The sequence below is a fragment of the Urocitellus parryii genome, chromosome 9 (assembly GCF_045843805.1).
Source record: "Urocitellus parryii isolate mUroPar1 chromosome 9, mUroPar1.hap1, whole genome shotgun sequence".
Classification (NCBI taxonomy): Eukaryota; Metazoa; Chordata; class Mammalia; order Rodentia; family Sciuridae; genus Urocitellus; species Urocitellus parryii.
The window spans coordinates 31,557,721-31,582,560 of NC_135539.1; the positions used below are offsets into that span (position 1 = coordinate 31,557,721).

Consider the following 24,840-nt stretch of genomic DNA (forward strand, 5'->3'; position numbering starts at 1 on the left):
TTTGTTTAATTTATTTATTTTTATGCAGTGCTGAGGGTCAGACCCAGTGCCTCACACATGCCAGTCAAGTGATCAACCATTGAGACACAACCCCAGCCCCTCAAGTGCAAGCTTTTACAGTATATTGTTTCAGAATCCCAGGGTGGTTCCCAGATGTCTTCAGTCATTGTTCATTCCCTTCCAGGAAAGTCAGAGCCTTTTAGACAGATAAACAAAAGGAGTTTATTCCCTTAACAGGAGCAATCATCTCATGGGACCACACTGCCTCTTTTAGGATTCCAGGTCTGGTAGATAAACATCCAGAACAATAAATAACATTTATTCCTTTCAAGGGATAAGGACTTCTCAGGAGCCACCTAACAGTGCTAGAAGTGAGACAGTTTGGACAAGACTGCTCTTGTCCTCTTCCCCACTGTCCCAATTCTGTTTTTATTTAAACCTTTGGGTCATGCCAGCACCTGAAAGACATGAATTAAAACATGGATCCCCTTGTCTTTCTGGTGTGGCTGAAGTTCTTTTCTTGATTTTTGTGATTACTCTTTGGATTTTGGGGGGGGTGTGGTGAGTGGCAAGACCTGGATTTTGTATCTGGCATGGGACTCCTGTAATTCTTTCAATTCTTATTTTGTGGAAAATCAAGAAATCACTGTGTAATCAATAGTGCCAAAGGTTATGTGATATTATGAGAAACTCAAGTGAAGCCACTGGCATTAATCTCCTGCTGCTGTATTTTTGGTTTTTTTGTTGTTATAGGTGGACACAATATCATTATTTTATTTTTCTGTGGTGCTGAGGATCAAACCCAGTGTCTCATGCATGGTAGGTGAGCATTCTATCTCTGAGCACAACCCTAATCCCATACCTGTGGATTTACAAAACATGAGAACTTTGTCAACACAAGCTCCATCCATATATCTTTGCCCACACAGGTTCCTCTGCCTACAGTATTTTTGTGCCTCATAAAAGACTCCTGCTGAGCCTCCAAAATCCAGCTCTCATAGCACCTATTTTGATAGAGTCTTTCCTTAATAATCTCAAAGAGTAGGATAATTTATTCCTTGCCTGTAATCCTCAAGACTCTATAGGCTGAGGTAGGAGGATCATGAGTTCAAAACTAGTGTCAAAACTCAATGATACCATGAGCATCTTAGCTAAAACCTGTATCAATAAATATATATCATATAACATATAATATATAATATATATGTGGAACGTAGTAGAAAGAACTGGTCATTACCCTATGTGCATATATAGTTACATGACTGGTGTATGTCTACATCATGTACAACCAGGAGGATAAGAAGTTGTACTCCATTTTTGTATAATGTGTCAAAATGCATTCTTCTGTCATGTATAAATAATTAGAACAAATAGTAAAGTGTCGGGGATGTGGCTCGGTGGTTAAGAACCTCTGGATTCAATCCCCTGTACCAAAACAAATAAATAATTAGGTAAATGAATAAAGGCTACACCATTAGGAGTTGAAGATGGACTACAAATACGTTTCTTGCTTTCCAGAATCAACAAGGGAGATAGGATGGGAGTATAAATTCTAAGCTAGAGATATAGTAATAACTACCTCAGTAAAGTGTTACAAATTTTGTACTTCAAAAATGGCAGAAGGACACTATGAATATACTTTTCCAGCAATGGGAAAATTCACAGCGGGTTAACTTTATCCATCTTATTATTTAATTTGAATTTCTGAAAAAGCTCCATGTATTCACTGATTGTGATGATCAAAAGATTGAGTTTTGACTCTCACTGATTTAGTACTCTATATCCCCTTAAATGGGCATAGAGGCTTCAGATAAACTTCTATAAGAATATGTTTATTGATTTTCTCATTATAAAACTTATCACAGCATATTTTAAGTAAGACATCATATATCAATGTCACTACAAAAGCCACCACAACCACCCTCATTTTCATTAAAAATTGTTGACAAATTTGGTAATAATTATTTATTCTCTTATTTCACATCTGGCACTGAGATGGGCACCTCCTTTCCATCAGAAAATAGATAATACTCTGCACAGACCCTGAGCAAGCTCAGCAAAGGTCCAGCATCTCTTATCATTCATCAATTGAGGAATATAAGTAAATCTTCATTTTGAGTTTTCTTCACAAAATACATTTTTGTTCTCTGATGTTGTGGGTCCCAGGCTCTGAGGACAACAATGCACAAATCCTTAGGGAAGTTCAGGCTCCACTTATTGTCCCATCTCTGCACACAGCCTTCAGAATAATGGGCTTTTTAGGTTGAATAAGTCCTTGATCAGCTAATTTTAGGGGAATCTGTAACATATAGACAAGCATTTGGAGAAGCAATGAATGAAACACCAGGAACCAAAGCAGCAAAAAGTAGAGAAGATACATTATGCCCAGTGATGCTCCACAAACATAAAACTACTTTTAGTGTCATGTACTTTGAATTTGTCCTACTCATTCTCTAAGGTGTGTCATGATTGGATAGTAAAATTATTCATTTATCTGAAAATGTATTTCATAAACATTTATCCTGTACAAGGCCTGAGACAGGGAGGTTCTATAAGATCTGGTGAGGAGAACTTCACTCAAACATCAGAACCCTGTGGTCACCACACCTCACGACAGTGCACAGGGTCTCTCCAAGAGACTTGGAGCTGAATTTACACTGTGCTCAAGTTCACCATCCACACACTTTGGTCTTCATAATGCCATAGACTTAGAGCCCCCATACTGATGAACTCTAAAAATGTCAAAGATGGTGCAAAAGTGACTCACTGGATTATAAATCTAAGAATTTAATGATGAATAAGCATATATTTTTCCGTGACTAGGCCCCTCTGTTTGGAAAAACATCTTGAAATAAAACATTAATTATATGAAAATCTACTGACCTGGGTTTCCTTACAAGGTTGGAAGGAGAAGTTCTGCATTACTTTGACAAGAGCAAGTTTCATATTCATGAGAGCAAACCTCATGCCAATGCAGTTTCTGGGGCCATTTCCAAAGGGCATGTATATGTACGGATCAATGCTGTCCTTGTTTTTCTTACTGAACCTGGTTCCACAATAGATGACAAGTCAACAAAACATTAAAACCACAACAGTTACTTGTTTCAGTTTCTGCCTTAGACACCCCAAGCAATGGTGTAAAAGATGATTTCTGGGCTGGTCATTGAAATCCAGCTGTGGTTTTGCTATGAGAATTGTTAAGCTATGGAGTTTTTCCACCTTTCTCCCCCTTAGCCTATAGGAGTTTTTCCACCTTTCTCTCCCTTAGCCTATAGGATCTTTCAGTCTTTTTGAGATGAGATAAATGCTGTTTCAAAGGAAATCATGGTAAATTGAGACAGTAAAGAAAACAAAACACACATAAAATATAAGGAGTATAACAGTGAATACATAAAATGAAATGAGATAGTGGTTATGTAGGTTATGGCACATGCTATAAAATTGAAAACACAGACACACACACACACACACACACACACACACACATGCATACACACAGAGTCATGGTGCCATATCTGAGGAGAAATCGTTTTAGCATCGGAATAAACAAAATCCTGGGTGATCAAGTCTCTTATAAAAATAATGGGGAAATACTTGTATAACCTATGCACATCCTGAAATATATTTTAAATCATCTCTGGATTGCTTATAATAACTAATAATATTAAATACTATGTAAATACTTATTGTATTAGACTGTTTAGGGGAAACTGACAAGAAAAAAGTTTATTTAATAAGTTGAAATTATAGATGCAAAAACCATACATACACGCTGAGCACAGTGGCACACACCTGTAATCCCAGTGACTTGGGAGGCGGAGACAGTAGGATCCCAAGTTCAAAGCCAGCATCAGCAATTTAGCGAGGCACTAAACAACTCAAAACCTGTCTCTAATAAAATACAAAATAGGGCTACGGATGTGGCTCAGTGGTCGACGGCCCATGAGTTCAATTACTGGTACCACCCCAAAAATCATACATGCAGAGGTTGAATGCATATATTATCAAGTGCTAACAAAAATCAAATAAAATATGATACAATCTAGTTTTGCAAAAATATCTATATATGCATAGAAATATGTTTATGAGAACATGATCATATTATTAATTCATGATTATTTAAAGAATTTAACAAACTAAAACGTTTCTTCTCAGCAAAAGAAACAATTTGTGAGGTGAATAAGGAGCCTACAGCTTGGGAGCACATTTTTACCCCTCACACGTTAGATAGAACATCAATCTGTAGGGTATATAAAGAACTCAAAAGCGAAGCACCAAAAAAACAAATAACCTAATCAATAAATGGGGCAAGAACCTTAACAGACACTTCTCAGAAGAGGATATACAATCAATCAACAAATATATGAGAAATGCTCATCATCTCTAGCAATTAGAGAAATGCAAAGCAAAACTACTCTAAGATATCATCTCACTCCAGTCAGAATGGCAGCTATTATGAAGACAACAATAAGTGTTGGCAAGGATGTAGGGAAAAAAGTACACTCATACATTGCTTGTGGGACTGTAAATTGGTGCAGCCAATATGGAAAGCAGTATGGAGATTCCTTGGAAATCTGGGAATGGAACCATCATTTGACCCAGCTATCCCTCTCCTCGGTTTATACCCAAAAGACTTAAAAACAGCATGCTACAGGGACACAGCCACATCAATGTTTATAGCAGCACAATTCACAATAAACTGTGGAGCCAATCTAAATGCCCTTCAGTAGATGAATGGATTTAAAAATGTGGCACATATACACAATGGAATTTTACTCAGCATTAAAAGAGAATAAAATCATGGCCATTTGCAAAGTAAATGGATGGTGTTGGAGAAGATAATGCTAAGTGAAGTTAGCCAATTCCAAAAAAAAAAAAATGCCAAATGTTTTCTCTGATATAAGGAAGCTGACTCATAGTGGGGTAGGGATGGGGAGCATGGGAGGAACAGATGAACTCTAGATAGAGCAGAGGGGTGGAAGGGAAAGGGAGGGGGCAGGGGGTTAGCATGGGTGGTGGAATGTGATGAACATCATTATCCAAAGTACATGTATGAAGACACAAATTGGTGTCAACATACTTTATATACAAACAGAGTTATGAGAAATTGTGTTATATATGTGTAATAAGAATTGTAATGCATTCTATTGTCATTTATTCTTTTAAAAATCAATTAATTTTTTAAAAAAAATCAGTATAGTGAATGGTCATAGCATTCGTTTTGTTCCTTGTCACAAATTCATATCATTTTGCAAGAAAATATTATATTTATAACAGGAAAACTGCTTAAAATACAAAGACAGATATAAAAATAATTACATAGCTACCTGTATTTCATCTATGATAAGAAATACAAGGACATGCTTGGACAACCCTAGCCCAGGGTGGTTCCCTTTCCCAGAGGCCCTGTACCTTTCAGGGCGGAACTCCTCAGGCTCTGGCCAGTGCTGTGGGTCTCGATGAAGAACATAACTTGGCATCATCACCACTGTTCCCTTCCTAATGGGCACTCCATTGATTTCAACATCTTTCTTACAGACCCTCTCAAGTCTGCCAGCAATTGGATACAACCTGAGAGTTTCATTCACCACCATGTCCAGGTACTCCATCTGTAACACGGTATCATAGGTAGCAGGTGCCTGAAGAGAAAAAAAAGAGATTTTTTTGAAATTCATGTTCAGAACTAACTTTAAACACAATCTATGTAGTTTTATTAAAGTGTTAGGAGATCCCAAGGATAACAGAATGGTGAAGGAGAGTAGTACTTACAATTGACTAAGCATTGTAATAACAATCATGTGCATTTGACAACCATGTCCATGGCCCACTGAGAAGTGCAGAGTAGTTATGTACATAAGAGACCTTTGGGACAATCCCAAATTCAGTGTGTAATATCCCCAGCATCATCATGTACTACTTTTTCTCATGTGAGGAAAAGTAACTAATAGAATATAACAAATACACTCAGGTAAAATATGTGAAAGTCACTGTAACCTTTCATTACAAAAATCACATGTCTATTTCAAGGAAATAGGACATAGAAATGAGGAAATAACCCATTATACATCCGTTTTTTCTTGAATAATCCTGCTTTGAAAATATATATATATATATATATATATATATATATATATATATATATATATATATATATATATATCTTAGAGATAACACTATATCAAGTAAATAATGTTGGGAAAAATGGTAACTTCTACCCTAATACCACCAAAAAAAGGCTAAGATTGGATGGCACCATGTCACACAATTTCAATTCCAGAAAACGTTCTAAGGAGAACAGGAAGCCACTCTCAGTCCGACCCTCTGTTGCTCTACCCATCTTCTGGTTGTTCTTCAAGGCTTCATTGTGAGCTCTGAAGAAGAAGCTTTGTGCCAACTTCACTCCAAATCAGCCATGGCAGCCCCAGAGACCAGGTGTTTTGATATCTGATAGACTCCCTGTTTAGGCAGAGGTGTGAGGACAGCAAGCACAACATGTGGCTAATGCCTGGTGTGACATTGGAGAGGAGACCGGTAGAAGTAAAGAGTTTGGTTCAGGAGCCAGAAAACCTGACTCATCCCTTGGCAGCTTCTCTCTAATACATGACTAGAGTGTGAAGATGTGTGGATCAGAGCAGAGTCAGCCTGCCCACCAAGCCCAGGCTCACTCAGTAGACAGCCAGGCAAGAGCTCATGCCACATCTCAGCAGAGCCAATGATCTGGACACTTTAGTGACACAAGCTTACACTTCCTAGGTATCATCATGGTAACTGGTAATGGGTTAATGGATACAACTGAAATTTCACTCTTAAAAATTCCTTGTAGTTTTGGAAATAGCATTTTCTCCAAAACACTGTTTTCTCCTTCATTTGTCTCTTCAGATCTTTTCCAAACAGAGCTGGTGAAAAGAATCAGTGACTATATTTTGGACAAAGCCTCCTAGGAAGGGACAAGGAGGCAGTCTTGCTGAGGCTCCGCCTCTCTCCTCCCTCTCCAGTTACCATCTTCTCACCTTATTGGGCAAAGCCGCATCAATCTCCTGCTGCAGTTTGGTCTGGGCATCAGGATTGATGGCCAGTTCATACAAAATGAAGGAAAGAGCATTGCTCGTGGTCTCATAGCCAGCAAAAATGAAGATAATTGATTGGGCCACAAGCTCCAGGTCAGACAGGGCTAATGGAAGAGGAAACACAATTTAGGTAAAACCAGCAAATCACAACATCAGGGTTTGGATTAATAGAAATCACATTAAAACCCACAATCACCAGGCAGGACCATGGAAAAGCAGTTCAGGGTCATTCTCAGAGTTTATCTGATAGAGGAGACAATGGAAAACTTTTTAAATCCAGTTTTCCTGAGGTCTATACCACACTTGGACTGGGCTTCTAGCTGTGCCATTCTCAGCACCACCAAAGATAGGTAATTTCAAGAGACACCATTTCTATCTAAGATACACAGTATGATCAATATGTCCCTTAGATTTTGTGTAAGTAAAAAAGGGGATGATATTCTCATCCAGGAAAATTTTAAATTATTCTAGGTAACATATAGCTTGAAACACTGATTTGATTGTTTATAATACTAAGGTTTCAGTGTGTGGTCAACTGAAGAATCTTTCATCTAAACATGTTGGAGGAAATGTAAGGAAATATTGGGCAGCAAAGGGACTGTTGCTACTCAAAGCCTGGTCCATGGACAAACAGCATCAACAGCATTTGGGAAATTATTAGAAACACAGAATGTCAAACCCACCCTAGAACTACCAAGTCAAAATGTGAAGTTCCATGAAATGTGATGATTCTTGTGCATATCTTCCCTTGAGAAGTAGGGCTCATGCCAGTGAGAGGTATCAGGTAATAGAAGACCTGGGGTACCTGTCTTCAAAATGGATGATCTCAGAATACACAGAAACTACACAGTAACACACAATGTTAGAAGAGTAGTGACTGACACTGATATAATGAATGTCATTAAAGTATCAAAAGAAAACTGTCAATAGAGAGACAGTAAACATGACACGTGGGGAAAAAGTAGGGTGTATTTTAGTAAAACACAACACTATTCAGACATGAGTGAATGTCACCTTCCCTAGAATATGCCCTCTATCTGCGCTACTTCATGCACACCAAATAGCTCTTCTCATAGAAGCTGACCTCCATCATGATTTTTCCCTTGACAGAAGCTAAGCACAATCATGAAATTAACTCATGTATCTTGGAATGCATCAGGACTTTTAGCTGGGGCCCTGAAATAAACATGGTCCCTATGCCAAACATGCAATTTAGGATAAAAAAAAATAATACACAAAACAAGTGTTTGAAAGGTCTACAGAGTTCAGATTTACTGATGTTTTTTCCTATGATGTTTTTCTATGATGATGTCTTGGGAACATCTAATTATGAAATATTTTATCACAGGGAGTTTGAACCCCATGAAATAGGACTAAAAAGTCAAAGTTTGGGCCAGGTGCAGTGGCACACACCTGTAATCCCAGTGGAGGCTGAGGCAAGAGGATCACAAGTCCAAAGCTAACCTCAGCAACAGCGAGGTGCTATACAACTTAACGAGATCCTATCTCTAAATAAAATATGAAGTAGGGCTGGAAATGTGGCTCAGTGGTTGAGTGCCCCTGAGTTCAATCCCTGATACCCCACTCCCCAATGCCAAAAAAAAAAAGTCAAGGTTTGAAGCTTGGATGTTTGCATTCGTAGCTACCAGCCATATGTGAATGTTTAAATTTTAATTAATGAAAAATCAATACACTTCAGTTCCTCGGTGGCACTAGCCACATGTCAAATAGACTGTTTCCATCATCACAGAAAGCTGAATAGAACTGGGTAGATACATATAGGATAGATGGATGGATGGATGAATGGATGGGTGGATGGATGGATGGATGGATGGATGGATGATGATTTTCTATGATAATGTTATGGGAAGATTTAATTATCAAATCTTTTATCCCAGTGAGTATGAAACCCATGAAATAGGACTATAAAGTCAAGGTTTGGGCCAGGTGCAGTGGCACACACTGGTAATCCCTGTGGGAGGCTGAGGAGTGGATCACGAGTTCAAAGCCATCCTCAGCAACAGCAAGGCACTACGCAACACAATGAGGCCCCTGTCTCTAAATAAAATACAAAGTAGGGCTGAGGATATGGCTCAGTGGTTGAGTACCCCTGAGTTCAATTCCTGGTAACCCTGTCCCCTGCACCAAAAAAATAAGTCAAGGTTTGGAGCTCAGATGTTTGCATTCGTAGCTACTAGCCATGTGTGGGTGTTTAAATTTTAATTAATTAAAAGTCAATACTCTTCAATTCCTCAGTGGCACTAACTATGTATCAAGTGCTCAGTAGGCACATGTGTTTGGTGGTTATTTTATTAATGAGTTAAATTATAGACTGTTTCCTTCATCACAGAAAGCTGAATAAAACTGGTTAAAACATACAGGATAGATGGATATATGAATGGATAGATAGATAGATAGATAGATAGATAGATAGATAGATAACATGTACATGTGAACATAAAAATATGTACACTGGGGCTAGGGTTGTGGCTAGTGGTAGAGAACTCACCTAGCACATGTGAGGCACTGGGTTTGGTCCTTAGCACTGTATAAAAATAAAGGTATTGTGTGTACCTACAACTAAAAAATAAATTTTTTTTAAAAAAAATGTGTACACTAGCAGGCTATAGTAAGCCCAGTCCTCATCTCTAGAATTAATTGCTCAACATTCAGGAATTTTTTCAGATGGTTGTCAAGGCACTGGGTACCATGAATTAGAACTCCAATGGGAGTATTTGTTTATTACAGAAATAAGCTGTAAATTAGGGAAAAAAATTGAAGGAGAGAGAAAAATAGTTTATATCATTGGATGGGAGTAGATACAGAAATATTTCTGTCCTCTGCTCCATGTAGAAATATTTCATGTTAAAAATCTTGTCTGCAGAGAGTATCTAAGAGCAAAAATCCACAAGATGATCACAAATTTTGATTTCTAAATTCCATTAATTGCAAAAACAAAAACAGAGCAGAAACAGAGCAGAAACCTGGAATATCTTAAACCAGAAAGCAAAAAAAATACTTGGAAAATAAATAAAAAGGGCACAGAATACACTGTATGCTACTATAATGTGGATACATGTCATAGAATGTACAAGACCAAGAGCAAACCCTAAGGAAATCTGTGGACTTTGAATGATAGAAGTGTGTCAATACAGGTTCCTGAACTGTGATAAATATAACTCTCTAGTGGTGGATATTAAGAGTGAAGCATGACTACATGGAGAACCTCTATGTTTTCAGTTCAATATTGCTATGGCCAGAATAAACAGAAGCTACTTTTAAAACAATCATTAAAAAGGTGACAAGAATAATAGAGGACTCAGGAGCTTACATGAAAGGGGTTCCAGGGAAAAATATGGGAGAAATTGAGCATCAAAATAAAAATAGTAAGAAAATAAGTTGAATAAAAATACCATGCTGGTAAAAGAAATATTTGTTTATATCAGCTTCAACATTTGAACATGGTTTTAGATGTGTTTCTCTAGGAAGTTCCTCAGGCTACTGTATATAATATCCAAGCATGGCCTTTCTGTAACTTGGTAGAAATGCTCTTCTTCCTCGAGAATCTCCTGCACATTTCCAGAACACACTTCCCTCTGAGTTTCCCCATCAGTAGACGAGATAGCAACCTTGTTTACCTTTATGAGACTCCACATCTTTGGAATTCTGAGAATTTATCATAAGCTGAAGAAAATCCACCCGATGCTAGAAACAGAGAGATTTCAAAGATAGAAGGTTAATTATGAAGTCAGAAAAAAATTAAGAGTGCAGAACTTATCTTCCCTTCTGAGACTATGACTTCTTTAAATTCAGAAGTCCAGCTGGAGTTTCCTAAGTCATCAGTGAAGAAAAGCATCCATCTATAAACTTTGAAGAGTAGGACCTTTCCCTGAGTGAAAACAGGCTGTGGAGTCCAACAACTACTGCTCTTTGCTCTCCCCGCTTGTGAGCTTCTGTGGATTCTGAACACAGCCTCCTGGACAGAGAGTGGTTGGCTTTGTCTCCTGTAACATTTGTTTGCTCAGGGAAGAGTCCTGAACTGCAATATTTTGTTTTACTGCCTTAATTCTTCACCAAAGATGCCACAGATTAATCTCCTGCCATTTTTAGAGCTCATCATCAGATTTTAGGCAAGCTTCTTGAAAGATCCCAACATGCTTGAAGCTATGAACTTTGTCCTGAAACCTGGAGGGCCCATCTTGGCTCCCTGTCCTGCACACATCCTGTGCTGGGCTTCATACATGAGACAAAACCTTCACCTAAAGAACCCCATGCCTGCTCCATGAGGGGCCAGAGAGTACCAGCTACCCTGAGGATGCCTTCTGTGGAGAGTTTTGTAAAGTGAGAGGTTTGGAAATGCAATGATTCTTTGCCAATATAAAATCTGATGAAATTAAAGCACCAAAAGATAATTTTTATGTTGAAATTTTATCTATTGAAGAAACGGGATATGATAAAATGTTTTTCTTCTATTAAAAAATCATTTCAACTGATATATAAAACATTAAGCTGTACATATTAACTAGGTAACCTGATTTCTTTGATATATGTATATTCTGTTTGATGTTTATGTCAGTTTAAATACATCTTTAATTGCATTTGTCATTTCCTGATGATGGATGTTTTCAAAATCTATTTGGCTCAATTAATAGGAACAATTTTAAAATAGTGCAGCATGGAGTACATGCGAGTACATATCTCTCTTTGACATTCTAATTTCACTTCCTGTGGCTAGATACCCAGTAGTGAGATTGCTGGATCATACGGTGGGTCTGTATTTGATTTCTGAGGGTCTTCCACACAGTTTTCCATAAAGGCTGTCCTAATTTACATTCTACTCAACAATGTACAAGGATTCCTTTTTAGAGTATTTGGGACTTTTTCTATCAGCAATATTTATGCCTTGACAAACTAAATTCCAAGCCCATCATTTAACTGTAAATGCTTTCTCTTTGGTTCACTATTTTTTCAGTATTTGGAATATATAATTTTATTTATTTAAGTCTTTTTTATTAGTTCTTTTTAGTTATATGAGAGTAGAGTCCATTTTGACATAATTATAAAAAGCATGGAATACATCTTACTCTAATTCAGTTCCCTCTCTGATTCAGTCTTGTATCTCTATTACCAGATGCTAAGTTCTTTATTCTCTCCAAATGGAAACCCTATACTACTCGCAACCAAGAATTCTTCTTCATATACCTTTTAAAAATATACAAAGAAGTATGGAAGTCATTCACCCATAGGCAAATAAGTGATCAAAAAGAACCTTCTCTGTAACCACCACCAGATTTTACCTGTTGTTTCTCTTGAAGGCGACTTTCTTTCATTCTGCTTATAGCTTTCTTTAAAAAATTTGTGACATCCTTTGGAAACATAGAGATATTCATTGCCTCAAAAATTGGAGTAAGGAATGGAAATATGGCTGCAGGAGAAAGAAAAAACAAAGGACACTTCAGTGAAAAATGTAAAATTTACCTGGAGCAATTACATCTTTTCTACCAATCAGAAAAGTGGAAGTCATAAGGGTTCCTAAAGAGGAACTGTTCCTTCTGAGACTGCTCATTGGGCTCCAGGCCACTGGCTGAGCAAGAGGATGTCATATATAGGGCCACCATCATAGTAGTGAGATCAGTGGCCCCTTCTGCCTCTGTGGTGTGACCAAAGGAGAAAGATGAAAACCCTGACCCATTTCCCCTTCATGTACTGTAATAGAGTGTCTTTGGATAAAACTAGGCTTCAGTCTGATGCTGCAGTTAATCATGCTCTTCAAGAATGAGCATCCAGGATGGAACCAACAGAGCATGTGTTCCTCAAGCACCACAGGAGGAATCCAGAAGGCATTATTAGAAAGAAAATTGGGAAACTCAAAGTATGGGCAAATTGATCAATATCCACCTAAATAAACACTGGATGAATGAAGAAATATAGTGAAACAAATAAAGTATTGAAAGGTAAAAAAGGAGGCATAATATATCAAACTTGTGAAATGGAGAAAAAGCCATCATTGTGCAGACGGAAATTCTTATCTATTACATAAAATAAAGAGCACAAATGAATGATCAAATTTTACACAATAAATCATGAAAAAAAGAAGAGCAAATTAAACTTAAAGGGAAAAAAGGAAGAAAATATTAAGGATCAAAGTGGAAACTAATCAAATAAAAAAATAAAATCAATAGAAGTAATTAGTGAAAACAAATGCAATTCTTTGGAAAAAACACAACAAAATTGGCAAAATAATAGCTACACTGACCAGAAATAGAAAGGCTACAGTTACTAGCATTCAAAATAAAAATACATAGAAAGAAATACGTAGAAAGAAATATAAAGACGTTGTAACAATCAGATTATCACAACAATTAACAAATTACATACATGAAATGGACAAATTCCTAAAAATACACAAAAACAGAAACTGACACAAAAAGTAATACAAAATATACATTTAAATACATCAGGTGATGAGACTAAATTAGAAACTAAGAACTTTTCTACAAAGTGAAGCTCAGGTCCAGATTTTTCATGGACATTTCTACCAAACATTAAAAAACTAATACCAATTCTTTACCTCTTTACAAACATTCATAGAAATATCTTGTATTTTTTAAATATAGAGTACATTTAACACTTGTAAAAGATCCTAAAATGCCCATATTAGCCTAATCCTAAGATTTAACACAAAGATAACACAGGAGAACTACAAACTGATATATTTTATAATTATGGATGCAAAATCTCAACAGAATATTAGCAAATGAAATCATTTGCTGTTCTCTTCTCTACCTCCACCTCTCTCTCTCTCTATTTCCCACTTATCTGTCTCCCCAAAGTCTCTTTCTCTCTTTTCTCCTGCTACTAGCCAACATCTTTTGATTCCGCTTTTATGTTTCCTAAGATCTAATAACTCTATATACTCATCTCCTACCTCCTTAAAATCTCATCCTAACCCCTCCCCCAAGTTCTCTCTTTGTCCACCATTATAAACTGTAGATACTTTTGCAACCTACCTCTACATGGTTGATAATAATTAAACTCACCATTTCTGTCTATTGTGACAAAACTGTAAACATCTCAATAGAAGCTATTTGGTTTAATTAAGCCTGCATATTGTTTGCATTCGGATATGTTAATATTGATCTCTTCCTTAAAGGAGAGGTAATGGAATCCTTCAGGGACAGTATAAATCTATCGATAAAAACTAATACATTGGATCTACACTGCTAAAGGGAAAGACACACAAACAATATGAAAAAAAAACAAGGGAAAAAAGTGCCCCAAACAAACCAAGATACATTACTAGAAACACTGGCCAGCACAGCAGAAGAGATGTCCAAGAAGGAGTTCAGGATGTATGTAATTAAAATGTTCTGTGAATTAAAGGATGATATAAGAAAGCAAACACAGGTAACAAAAGGTCATTTCAATAAAGAGCTACATAGGCAAACACAGGAAGCAAAAGATTACTTCAATAAGGAGATAGAGATTCTACAAAAAAAGAAAAAAAGGAAAAGAAATCCTTGAAATGAAGAAAACGATAAACCAAATGTAAAACTCAATAGAAATCATCACAAAAAGACTAGATCACTTGAAAGATAGGACCTCAGACAATAAAGACAAAATATATAATCTTGAAAGTAAAGTTGACCACACAGTAAAGATGATAAGAAACCATGAGCAGAACATTCATGAATTATGGAATAACATGAAAAGGCCAAATGTGAGAATTATTGACATAGAGGAAGGCATAGAGTTCCAAAACAAAGGAATGAACAATTTATCTAATGAAATAATATCAGTATCTTTTCCAAACGTGAATAATGAATTGGAAAATCAAAAACAAAAGGCTTATAGGACACCAAGTGTACAAAATCACAACAGATCTACAAGGGGAATAACAATGAAAATGCCTAACATACAGAATAAGGAAAGAAATTTAAAAGCCAAAAGAGAAAGGAATCAGATTACATATAGGAGGAAATCAATTAGTATCTCTGCATATTTCTAAACCCAGACCTTCAAAGCTAGAGGGTCCAGGAACAACATATACCAAACTCTGAAAGAAAATGGATGCCAGTAAAGAATCCTATATCCAGCAAAATTAAGCTTTAGATTTCATGATAAAATGAAAACCTTCCATGATAAACAAAAATTAAAAGAATTTACAACTAGAAAGCCTGGACTAGAGAACGTCCTTAGCAAAATATTCCATGAAGAAAAAATGAAAAACAACAATGAAAATCAGCAAAGGGAGGAACTACACTAAAGGAGAAGCCAATCAAAGGAGAAACCAAGTCAAGTTACAAACCAAAAATAAAGCAAAATGACTGGAAATATGAACCATATTTCCCTGAATGTTAATGGCCTAAACTCATCAATCAAAAGACATAGACTGGCAGATTGGATTTTTTACAAAACCAACAATATGCTGCCTTCAAGAGACTTTTCTCATAGGAAAAGACAACCACAAACTGAAGGTGAAAGGTTGGGAATAAATATACCACTCACATGGACTGTGTAAACAAGCACAGGTTTCCATCCTCATATCAAATAAAGTAGACATCAAGCCAAAGTTAATCAAAAGGAATAAAGAAGTACATTTCATACTGCTGAAAAAAAAACATTCATCAACAAGAAATAACAATTATAAATACTTATGCCCCAAACAATGAATTATGGGACAACATGAAAAGGCCAAATGTAAAGGCCATCTACATTCATCAAACTCTTCTCAATTTCAAGAGTAAAATGGACCACAATACAATAATACTGGGTGACTTTAACACACCTTATTCACCACTGGATACATCTTCCAAACAAAGAAACTATAGAACTCAATAATACAATCAATAACTTAGATTTAACAGACATATAGAGAATATTTCATCCATCAATGAGTGAATACACTTTCTTCTCAGCAGCACATGGATCCTCCTCTAAAATAGACCATATATTATGCCACAAAGCAACTCTTAGCAAATACAACTCTTAGCAAATACCCTGCATGCCATCATATTAAAATGGAATGAAATTAGAAATTAATGATAAATGAAAAATAGAAGCTACTCCAACACCTGGAGACTAAATAATATGCTACTGAATGAGCAAGGGATAGCAGAAAGCATCAGAGAGGAGATTTAAAAATTCTTAGAGGTAAAAGAGAACACTGATACAACATATTGAAATATCTGGGATCCCCCACAGCGGCCACTCCACCGAGGCAGTCAGCGGCCACCATCCGGTAAAGCTGAAGGATACACTGCCACTCTCCTTCAGAGTGCAACATCAAAACAGGTTGGTGTCATTCAGCTCACCCCCCAGACAGCGGGAATTCGCATAAAATCTCTCCTAGGCTTGCCGGGAGAGGGAGTATCAAGCTGAGCCTCCATAAAGACTAGGGGGAAACTAGAGACACCTGACCTCCAACCCCTTCTCCCAGTAGCAGCCAAAACGAAACCTGGCTAGCCAGCGCTGGGGGAGGGGCAAGCAGAAAAAATCAAAGTGATAGAGTGCCAGGGATCCCAACAGCCAGCAGCAGGACCCGGGAGATCCAGGCCAAGTGATCCGCGTGGCCTGCCCCGCGGCTACAGAAGGCTTGGCGCCACAGAGAAGCCATTAATTAGCAAGCAGGGAGCTTAGGGCCTACCATTAGGTGGAATCCCGCCAGCCAAGCCCACACGGACCCTTGGGCCGAGTACGGGATTTCAGAAGGGGAAGGAAGCAGTACAGTCCCGTCCCATCCCCCACAGTGGACACTCCATCCAGGCAGTCAGCGGCCACCATCCGGGAAAGCTGAAGGATACACCACCACTCTCCAACAGCTTGCAACATCAAAACAGCCAGCAGCAGGACCCCGGAGATCCAGGCCAACTGATTCCCGCGGCCTGCCCCGCAGCTACAGAAGGTGTGGCGCCTCAGAGAAGCCATTAATTAGCAAGCAGGGAGGTTAGGGACTGCCATTAGGTGGAATCCCGCCAGCCAAGCCCACCGCCCACGCCCTGAACAGGCCCAGCGACCTGCCAGCATGGTAGTCACGACACCCCAATTGGAATAGGGGCAGAGCAGAGCTGCCTTCCACTCCCGGAACAGGCCCAGAGAGACGCCAGCGTGGTAGACATGTCACCCCAATTGGAGTAGGGGCACAGCTGCCGTCCGCACCTGCAAGGGAGACTTTTCAACTATACAAGAGCAACATAAATAAATAGGGGGTAAATTTCAAAAACACAACAGTTGCACCAAGCAGAAAGAAACGCGAGCAGTATGAAAAGACAAGGAAAGAAAGGACCACAAGCAATGCAGGTCAACTCAACTTTAGAAGAGGTAATAGCTGCAACAGATGGAATATCAGATAAAGAGTTCAGGATATATATGCTTCAAATGATCTGGAGTCTCAAGGAAGACATGAGACAGCAAAATCAGACAATGAAAGATCACATTGACAAACAAATCCAGGAAGTAAAAGATCAATTTCACAGGGAGATAGAGGTAATAAGAAACAAACAAATAGAAATCCTAGAAATGCAGGAAACAATAAACCAACTTAAAAACTCAATTGAGAATACTACCAGCAGAGTAGATCACTTAGAAGAGAGAACATCAGACAATGAAGACAAAGTATTTCAACTGGAAAAGAACATAGACAGCTCAGCAAGTCTGCTAAGAAACCATGAGCAGAACATCCACGAATTATGGGATAATATCAAAAGACCAAATTTAAGAGTCATTGGGATACAGGAAGGCACAGAGCTCCATTCCAAAGGAATAAACAGTCTATTCAGTGAAATAATACGAGAAAACTTCCCAGAATTGAAGAATGAGACAGAATCCCAAATCCTAGAAGCCTACAGGACGCCGATTGTGCAAAATCATAAGAGATCCACACCTAGACACATTATAATGAAGATGTCCAACATACAGAATAAGGAGAGAATTTTAAAAGCTGCAAGAGAAAGAAAGCAGATTACATTTAGGGGTAAACCAATCAGGATAACAGCTGATCTCTCAACACAGACTCTGAAAGCTAGAAGATCCTGGAATAACATATTTCAAACACTGAAAGACAATGGGCTCCAACCAAGAATCGTGTATCCGGCGAAATTAAGCTTCAGGTTAGAAGATGAAATTAAAACCTTCCACGATAAACAAAAGTTAAAAGAACTCGCAGCTAGAAAACCATCTCTTCAAAAAATCCTTGGCAAAACATTACAGGAAGAGGAAATGGAAAATAACATTGAAAACCAACAATGGGAGATAGGACAGTAAAGGGGGGAAAGTAGTCAAAGAGGATAACAAATCAGGTTTAGTAACATCAATAAACAAATATGGCTAGAAGAACAAACCATATCTCAATAATAACCCTAAATGTTAATGGCTTAAACTCACCAATTAAGAGGCACAGGCTAGTAGAATGGATCACAAAACAAGACCCAACAATATGCTGCTTACAGGAGACGCATTTGATAGGAAAAGATATACATAGACTGAAGGTGAAAGGTTGGGAAAAATCATATCACTCATATGGACTGCGGAAACAAGCAGGAGTGTCCATACTCATATCTAATAAAATAGATTTCAAGCCAAAGCTAATCAAAAGGGATATAGAAGGACACTTCATACTGCTAAAGGGAACCATACACCAACAAGACATAACAATCATAAATATATATGCCCCAAATAATGGTGCAGCTGTGTTCATCAAGCAAACCCTTCTCAAGTTCAAGAGTCTAATAGACCAACATACAATAATCATGGGAGACTTCAACACACCTCTCTCACCACTGGACAGATCTTCCAAACAAAAGTTAAATAAGGAAACTATAGAACTCAATAACACAATTAACAACCTAGACTTAATTGACATATATAGACTATACCACCCAACATCAAGTAGCTACACTTTTTTCTCAGCAGCACATGGAACCTTCTCAAAAATAGACCATATACTATGTCACAGGGCAACTCTTAGACAATACAAAGGGGTAGAGATAATACCATGCATCTTATCTGATCATAATGGAATGCAACTGAAAATCAATGATAAAAGAAGAAAGGAAAAATCAAGCATCACCTGGAGAATGAACAATAGGTTGCTGAGTGATCAATGGGTTTTAGAAGACATCAAGGAGGAAATTAAAAAATTCCTAGAGTTAAATGAAAACACAGACACAACATATCGGAATCTATGGGACACATTGAAAGCAGTTCTAAGAGGAAAATTCATTGCTTGGAGTTCATTCCTCAAAAAAAGAAAAAAACAACAAATAAATGATCACATACTTCATCTCAAAATCCTAGAAAAAGAAGAGCAAAACAACAGCAAAAGAAGTAGAAGGCAAGAAATAATTAAAATCAGAGCTGAAATTAATGAAATTGAAACAAAAGAAACAATTGAAAAAATTGACAAAACTAAAAGCTGGTTCTTTGAAAAAATAAATAAAATTGACAGACCCTTAGCCATGCTAACGAAGAGAAGAAGAGAGAGAACCCAAATTACTAACATACGGGATGAAAAAGGCAATATCACAACAGACACTTCAGAAATACAGAAGATAATAAGAAAGTACTTTGAATCCTTATACTCCAATAAAATAGAAGATAGTGAAGGCATAGATAAATTCCTTGAGTCCTATGATCTGCCCAGATTGAGCCAGGAGGATATAGACAACCTAAACAGACCAATAACAATAGAGGAAATAGAAGAAACCATCAAAAGACTACCAACTAAGAAAAGCCCAGGACCGGATGGGTATACAACAGAGTTTTACAAAACCTTTAAAAAGGAACTAACACCAATACTTTTCAAGCTATTTCAGGAAATAGAAAAAGAGGGAGAACTTCCAAATTCATTCTACGAGGCCAACATCACCCTGATTCTGAAACCAGACAAAGACACTTCAAAGAAGGAAAACTACAGACCAATATCTCTAATGAACCTTGACGCAAAAATCCTCAATAAAATTCTGGCGAATCGGATTCAAATACATATCAAAAAAATTATACATCATGATCAAGTAGGATTCATCCCTGGGATGCAAGGCTGGTTTAATATACGGAAATCAATAAATGTTATTCACCACATCAATAGACTTAAAAATAAGAACCATATGATCATCTCAATAGATGGAGAAAAAGCATTCGACAAAGTACAGCATCCCTTTATGTTCAAAACGCTAGAAAAATTAGGGATAACAGGATCATACCTCAACATTGTAAAAGCAATCTATGATAAGCCACAGGCCAGCATCATTCTGAATGGAGAAAAATTGAAGGCATTCCCTCTAAGATCTGGTACAAGACAGGGATGCCCTCTCTCACCACTTCTGTTCAACATAGTCCTCGAAACACTGGCCAGAGCAATTAGACAGACAAAAGAAATTAAAGGCATAAAAATAGGAAAAGAAGAACTTAAATTATCACTATTTGCAGATGATATGATTCTATCCTAGCAGACCCAAAAGGGTCTACAAAGAAGCTATTAGAACTAATAAATGAATTCAGCAAAGTGGCAGGATATAAGATCAACACGCATAAATCAAAGGCATTCCTGTATATCAGCGACAAATCCTCTGAAACAGAAATGAGGACAACTACTCCATTCACAATATCCCCCCAAAAAATAAAATACTTGGGAATCAACCTAACAAAAGAGGTGAAAGATTTATACAATGAAAATTACAGAACCCTAAAGAAAGATATAGAACAAGACCTTAGAAGATGGAAAAATATACCCTGCTCATGGATAGGCAGAACCAACATCATCAAGATGGCGATATTACCAAAAGTTCTCTATAAGTTTAATGCAATGCCAATCAAAATCCCAGCAGCATTTCTTGTAGAAATAGATAAAAGAATCATGAAATTCATATGGAATAATAAAAGACCCAGAATAGCAAAAACAATGCTAAGCAGGAAGTGTGAATCAGGTGGTATAGCGATACCAGACTTCAAACTATACTACAGAGCAATAGTAACTAAAACAGCATGGTACTGGTACCAAAACAGGCGGGTGGACCAATGGTACAGAATAGAGGACACAGTAACCAACCCACAAAACTACAACTTTCTTATATTTGATAAAGGGGCTAAAAGCATGCAGTGGAGGAAGGATAGCATCTTCAACAAATGGTGCTGGGAAAACTGGAAATCCATTTGCATCAAAATGAATCTGAATCCCTATCTCTCGCCATGCACAAAAGTTAACTCAAAATGGATCAAGGAGCTTGATATTAAATCAGAGACACAGCATCTGATAGAAGAAAAAGTAGGGTATGATCTACATACTGTGGGATCGGGCTCCAAATTCCTCAATAGGACACCCATAGCGCAAAAGTTAACAACTAGAATCAACAAATGGGACTTACTCAAACTAAAAAGTTTTTTCTCAGCAAAAGAAACAATAAGAGAGATAAACAGGGAGCCTACATCCTGGGAACAAATCTTTACTCCACACACTTCAGATAGAGCCCTAATAACCAGAATATACAAAGAACTCAAAAAATTAGACAATAAGATAACAAATAACCCAATCAATAAATGGGCCAAGGACCTGAACAGACACTTCTCAGAGGAGGACATACAATCAATCAATAAGTACATGAAAAAATGCTCACCATCGCTAGCAGTCAGAGAAATGCAAATCAAAACTACCCTAAGATACCATCTCACCCCAGTAAGATTGGCAGCCATTAGAAAGTCAAACAACAATAAGTGCTGGAGAGGATGCGGGGAAAAGGGCACTCTTGTTCATTGCTGGTGGGACTGCAAATTGGTGCAGCCAATTTGGAAAGCAGTATGGAGATTTCTTGGAAAGCTGGGAATGGAACCACCATTTGACCCAGCTATTCCCCTTCTCGGTCTATTCCCCAAAGACCTAATAAGAGCATGCTACAGGGACACTGCTACATCGATGTTCATAGCAGCACAATTCACGATAGCAAGATTGTGGAATCAGCCTAGATGCCCTTCAATAGATGAATGGATAAAAAAATGTGGCATTTATACACAATGGAGTATTACTCTGCATTAAGAAATGACAAAATCATAGAATTTGGAGGGAAATGGATGGCATTAGAGCAGATTATGCTAAGTGAAGCTAGTCAATCTTTAAAAAATAAATACCAAATGACCCCTTTGATATAAGGGGAGTAAACAAGGACAGGGTAGGGACGAAAGTTTGAGAAGAAGATTTACATTAAACAGGGATGAGAGGTGGGAGGGAAAGTGAGTGAGAAGGGAAACTGCATGGAAATGGAAGGCAATCCTCAGGGTTATACAAAATGACATATAAGAGGAAAGGAAGGGTAAGACAAGATAATACAAATCGAAGAAATGATTTACAGTAGAAGGGGTAGAGAGAGAAAAGGGGAGGGGAGGGGAGGGGAGGGGAGGGGGGATAGTAGAGAATAGGACAGACAGCAGAATACATCAGACACTAGAAAGGCAATTTGTCAATCAATGGAAGGGTAACTGATGTGATACAGCAATCTGTATACGGGGTAAAATTGGGAGTTCATAACCCACTTGAATCAAACTGTGAAATATGATGTATTAAGAACTATGTAATGTTTTGAACGACCAACAATAAAAAAAAGCCAAAAAAAAAGTTAAAGTTACAGGTTTTTATGAAAAAAACTTACCATCTTTTTTTTTAACAGAAAAATATTTACTATCTTTTTTAAGCAGTGAGTTCAATATTGGGGAAAGTAGGTTCAAGTCACAATTCAAGTTTCACATTTTTATAAAAGCTGCTCTTTCTGTGCTACCTAGGGACCACTCTCCTCCACTATACCATTCAGACTTATCATTGTCAAGAACTATGAATGTTCTGAAATTTTGGTCTACTTTGCAAACTAACAATTAAACCTGCCATAGTTTCTTGGTTGTTAGCAGAGACATGTGGGTCAGAAACAAAGGGATTTAATAGCTTGCATCAACAAGGCTGAACATCATGTTTACATTTGTTCCCTTATAAGAGTCAAGGTGGAGAAGCTCAGGTGTGTACTACCCAAACACTAGGTTTGTGTTAAAGCCAAAGCACAAACAAACAAATCCCAGTCTCAGATAACCCCAATTTTCAAAGGTCCACAGACAAGTCTGCCCAAATCTTACCCAATGGAAGGCATTAACTTCACTATGTTGGAGAAGAAACATAATTGCCCTTTGCCCTGAAGAAAGACACCCTCTGTTTTTCAAGTTTGTTTGCTATATCAACAAAAGTTCTCATCACTTGTGCTCAGATGATGCGAAAACATGTTAAAACCCAATAAGGACTCTCTTCCAGCAATTGTCATTGCTATGTCCCTTCATGTGACTAAAAATTTAAAAGTTTCTAAAATGTGAGGAAAGATTGAGTATATTCATGGTAACAAGTAGCCATCAGAAAAATCTGCTTCATCATTCTGTGATGATTGAACTCAATAAACATGATTTTACAAGCTAAAAAAAAAACAAAAGAAAGAAATATCTGGGACACTATGAAGGCACTACTAAGAGGAAAGTTCATTGCATGGAGTTCATTCCTTAAAAAAAGAAAAAGTCAATAAATAAAGGACCTAACATTACATCTCAAAGTCCCCCCAAAAAAGAACAATCAACACCAAAAATAGTAGAAGACAGGAAATAATTAAAATCAGAGCTGAAATCAATGAAACTGAAACAAAAGAAACAATTGAAAAAATTGTCAAATCAAAAAGCCAGTTCTTTGAAAAAAAAACAAAATTCATAAACCCTTAGCCACAGGAATAAAGAGAGAGAAAAATTAAATTAATAAAATTTGTGATAATGAAGGAAATATCATGATGGACACATCTGGAATACAGAAGATAATTAGAAACTATTTTGAAAATTTATACTCCAATTAAATAGAAAATATCGAATACAATGACAAATTTCTAGAGTCATGATCTACCCAAATTGAATCAAACTAATATACACAAATTAAACAGATCAATTTCAAGTAAGGAAATAGAAGACACCATCTAAAGCCTACATACAAAGAAGAGCCCTGACCAGACAGATTTTCATAAGACTTTCAAAGAAGACCTAATACCAATACTCCACAAATTATTCCATGAAATAGCAAAAGAGGGAACACTTCCAAACTCATTCTATGAGGCCAGTATCACCCTGATTCCTAAACCAGCCAAACACACATCAACAAAAGAAAATTTCAGACCAATATCTTTAATGAACATAGATGCAAAATGTCTCAATTAAATTCTGGCAAATCCATACTACAAAAGTGTTATACACATTTTATGCAATCCCTATTAAAATCCCAATGATGTTCTTCAAGAAATAGAAAAGGCAATCATAAAATTTATTTGGAAAAATAAGAGACCCAGAATAGCTATCACATCACTATAACAGATCTTAAACTATACCACAGAGCTATAGTAACAAAAACAGCATGGTATCTGCACCAAAATAGACTTGTTGACCAATGGTACAGAATAGAGCACACAGAGACAAACCCACATGAATATCATACTAGACAAAGGTGCCAAAAACATTCACTGGGGAAAAGAGCCTATTCAACAAATGGTGCTGGCAAAACTGGAAATCCATATTGGCCCCAAAACAGACATGTAGACCAATAGTAAAGAACAGAAGATACAGAGACAAACCTACACAAAATCAGTTATCTCATACTAGACAAAGGTGCCAAAAACATTTATTGGGAAAACAAAACCTCTTCAACAATGATTCTGGGACAACTCAAATTCCATATGTAGCAAAATGAAATTAAGTCCCTACCTCTCACCATACACAAAAC

General features: G+C 37.3%; 1 protein-coding gene across 1 annotated transcript in view; it reads right to left on the reverse strand.

Annotated features, from left to right (window-relative positions):
* Nucleotides 1–1,849: 1,849 nt before the first annotated feature.
* The window catches only part of LOC113193532 (cytochrome P450 3A9-like), a 32,741-nt gene continuing 9,750 nt past the window's right edge, over nt 1,850–24,840 (reverse strand). The window contains exons 8-13 of the mRNA XM_026404130.2: nt 12,365–12,492; nt 10,706–10,772; nt 7,011–7,171; nt 5,413–5,639; nt 2,884–3,046; nt 1,850–2,299 (exon numbers count right to left, since the gene is read on the reverse strand). Of these exons, the coding sequence (XP_026259915.2) occupies nt 2,204–2,299; nt 2,884–3,046; nt 5,413–5,639; nt 7,011–7,171; nt 10,706–10,772; nt 12,365–12,492 (842 nt within the window). The 3' untranslated portion in view covers nt 1,850–2,203. The remainder of the gene's footprint in view (nt 2,300–2,883; nt 3,047–5,412; nt 5,640–7,010; nt 7,172–10,705; nt 10,773–12,364; nt 12,493–24,840) is intronic.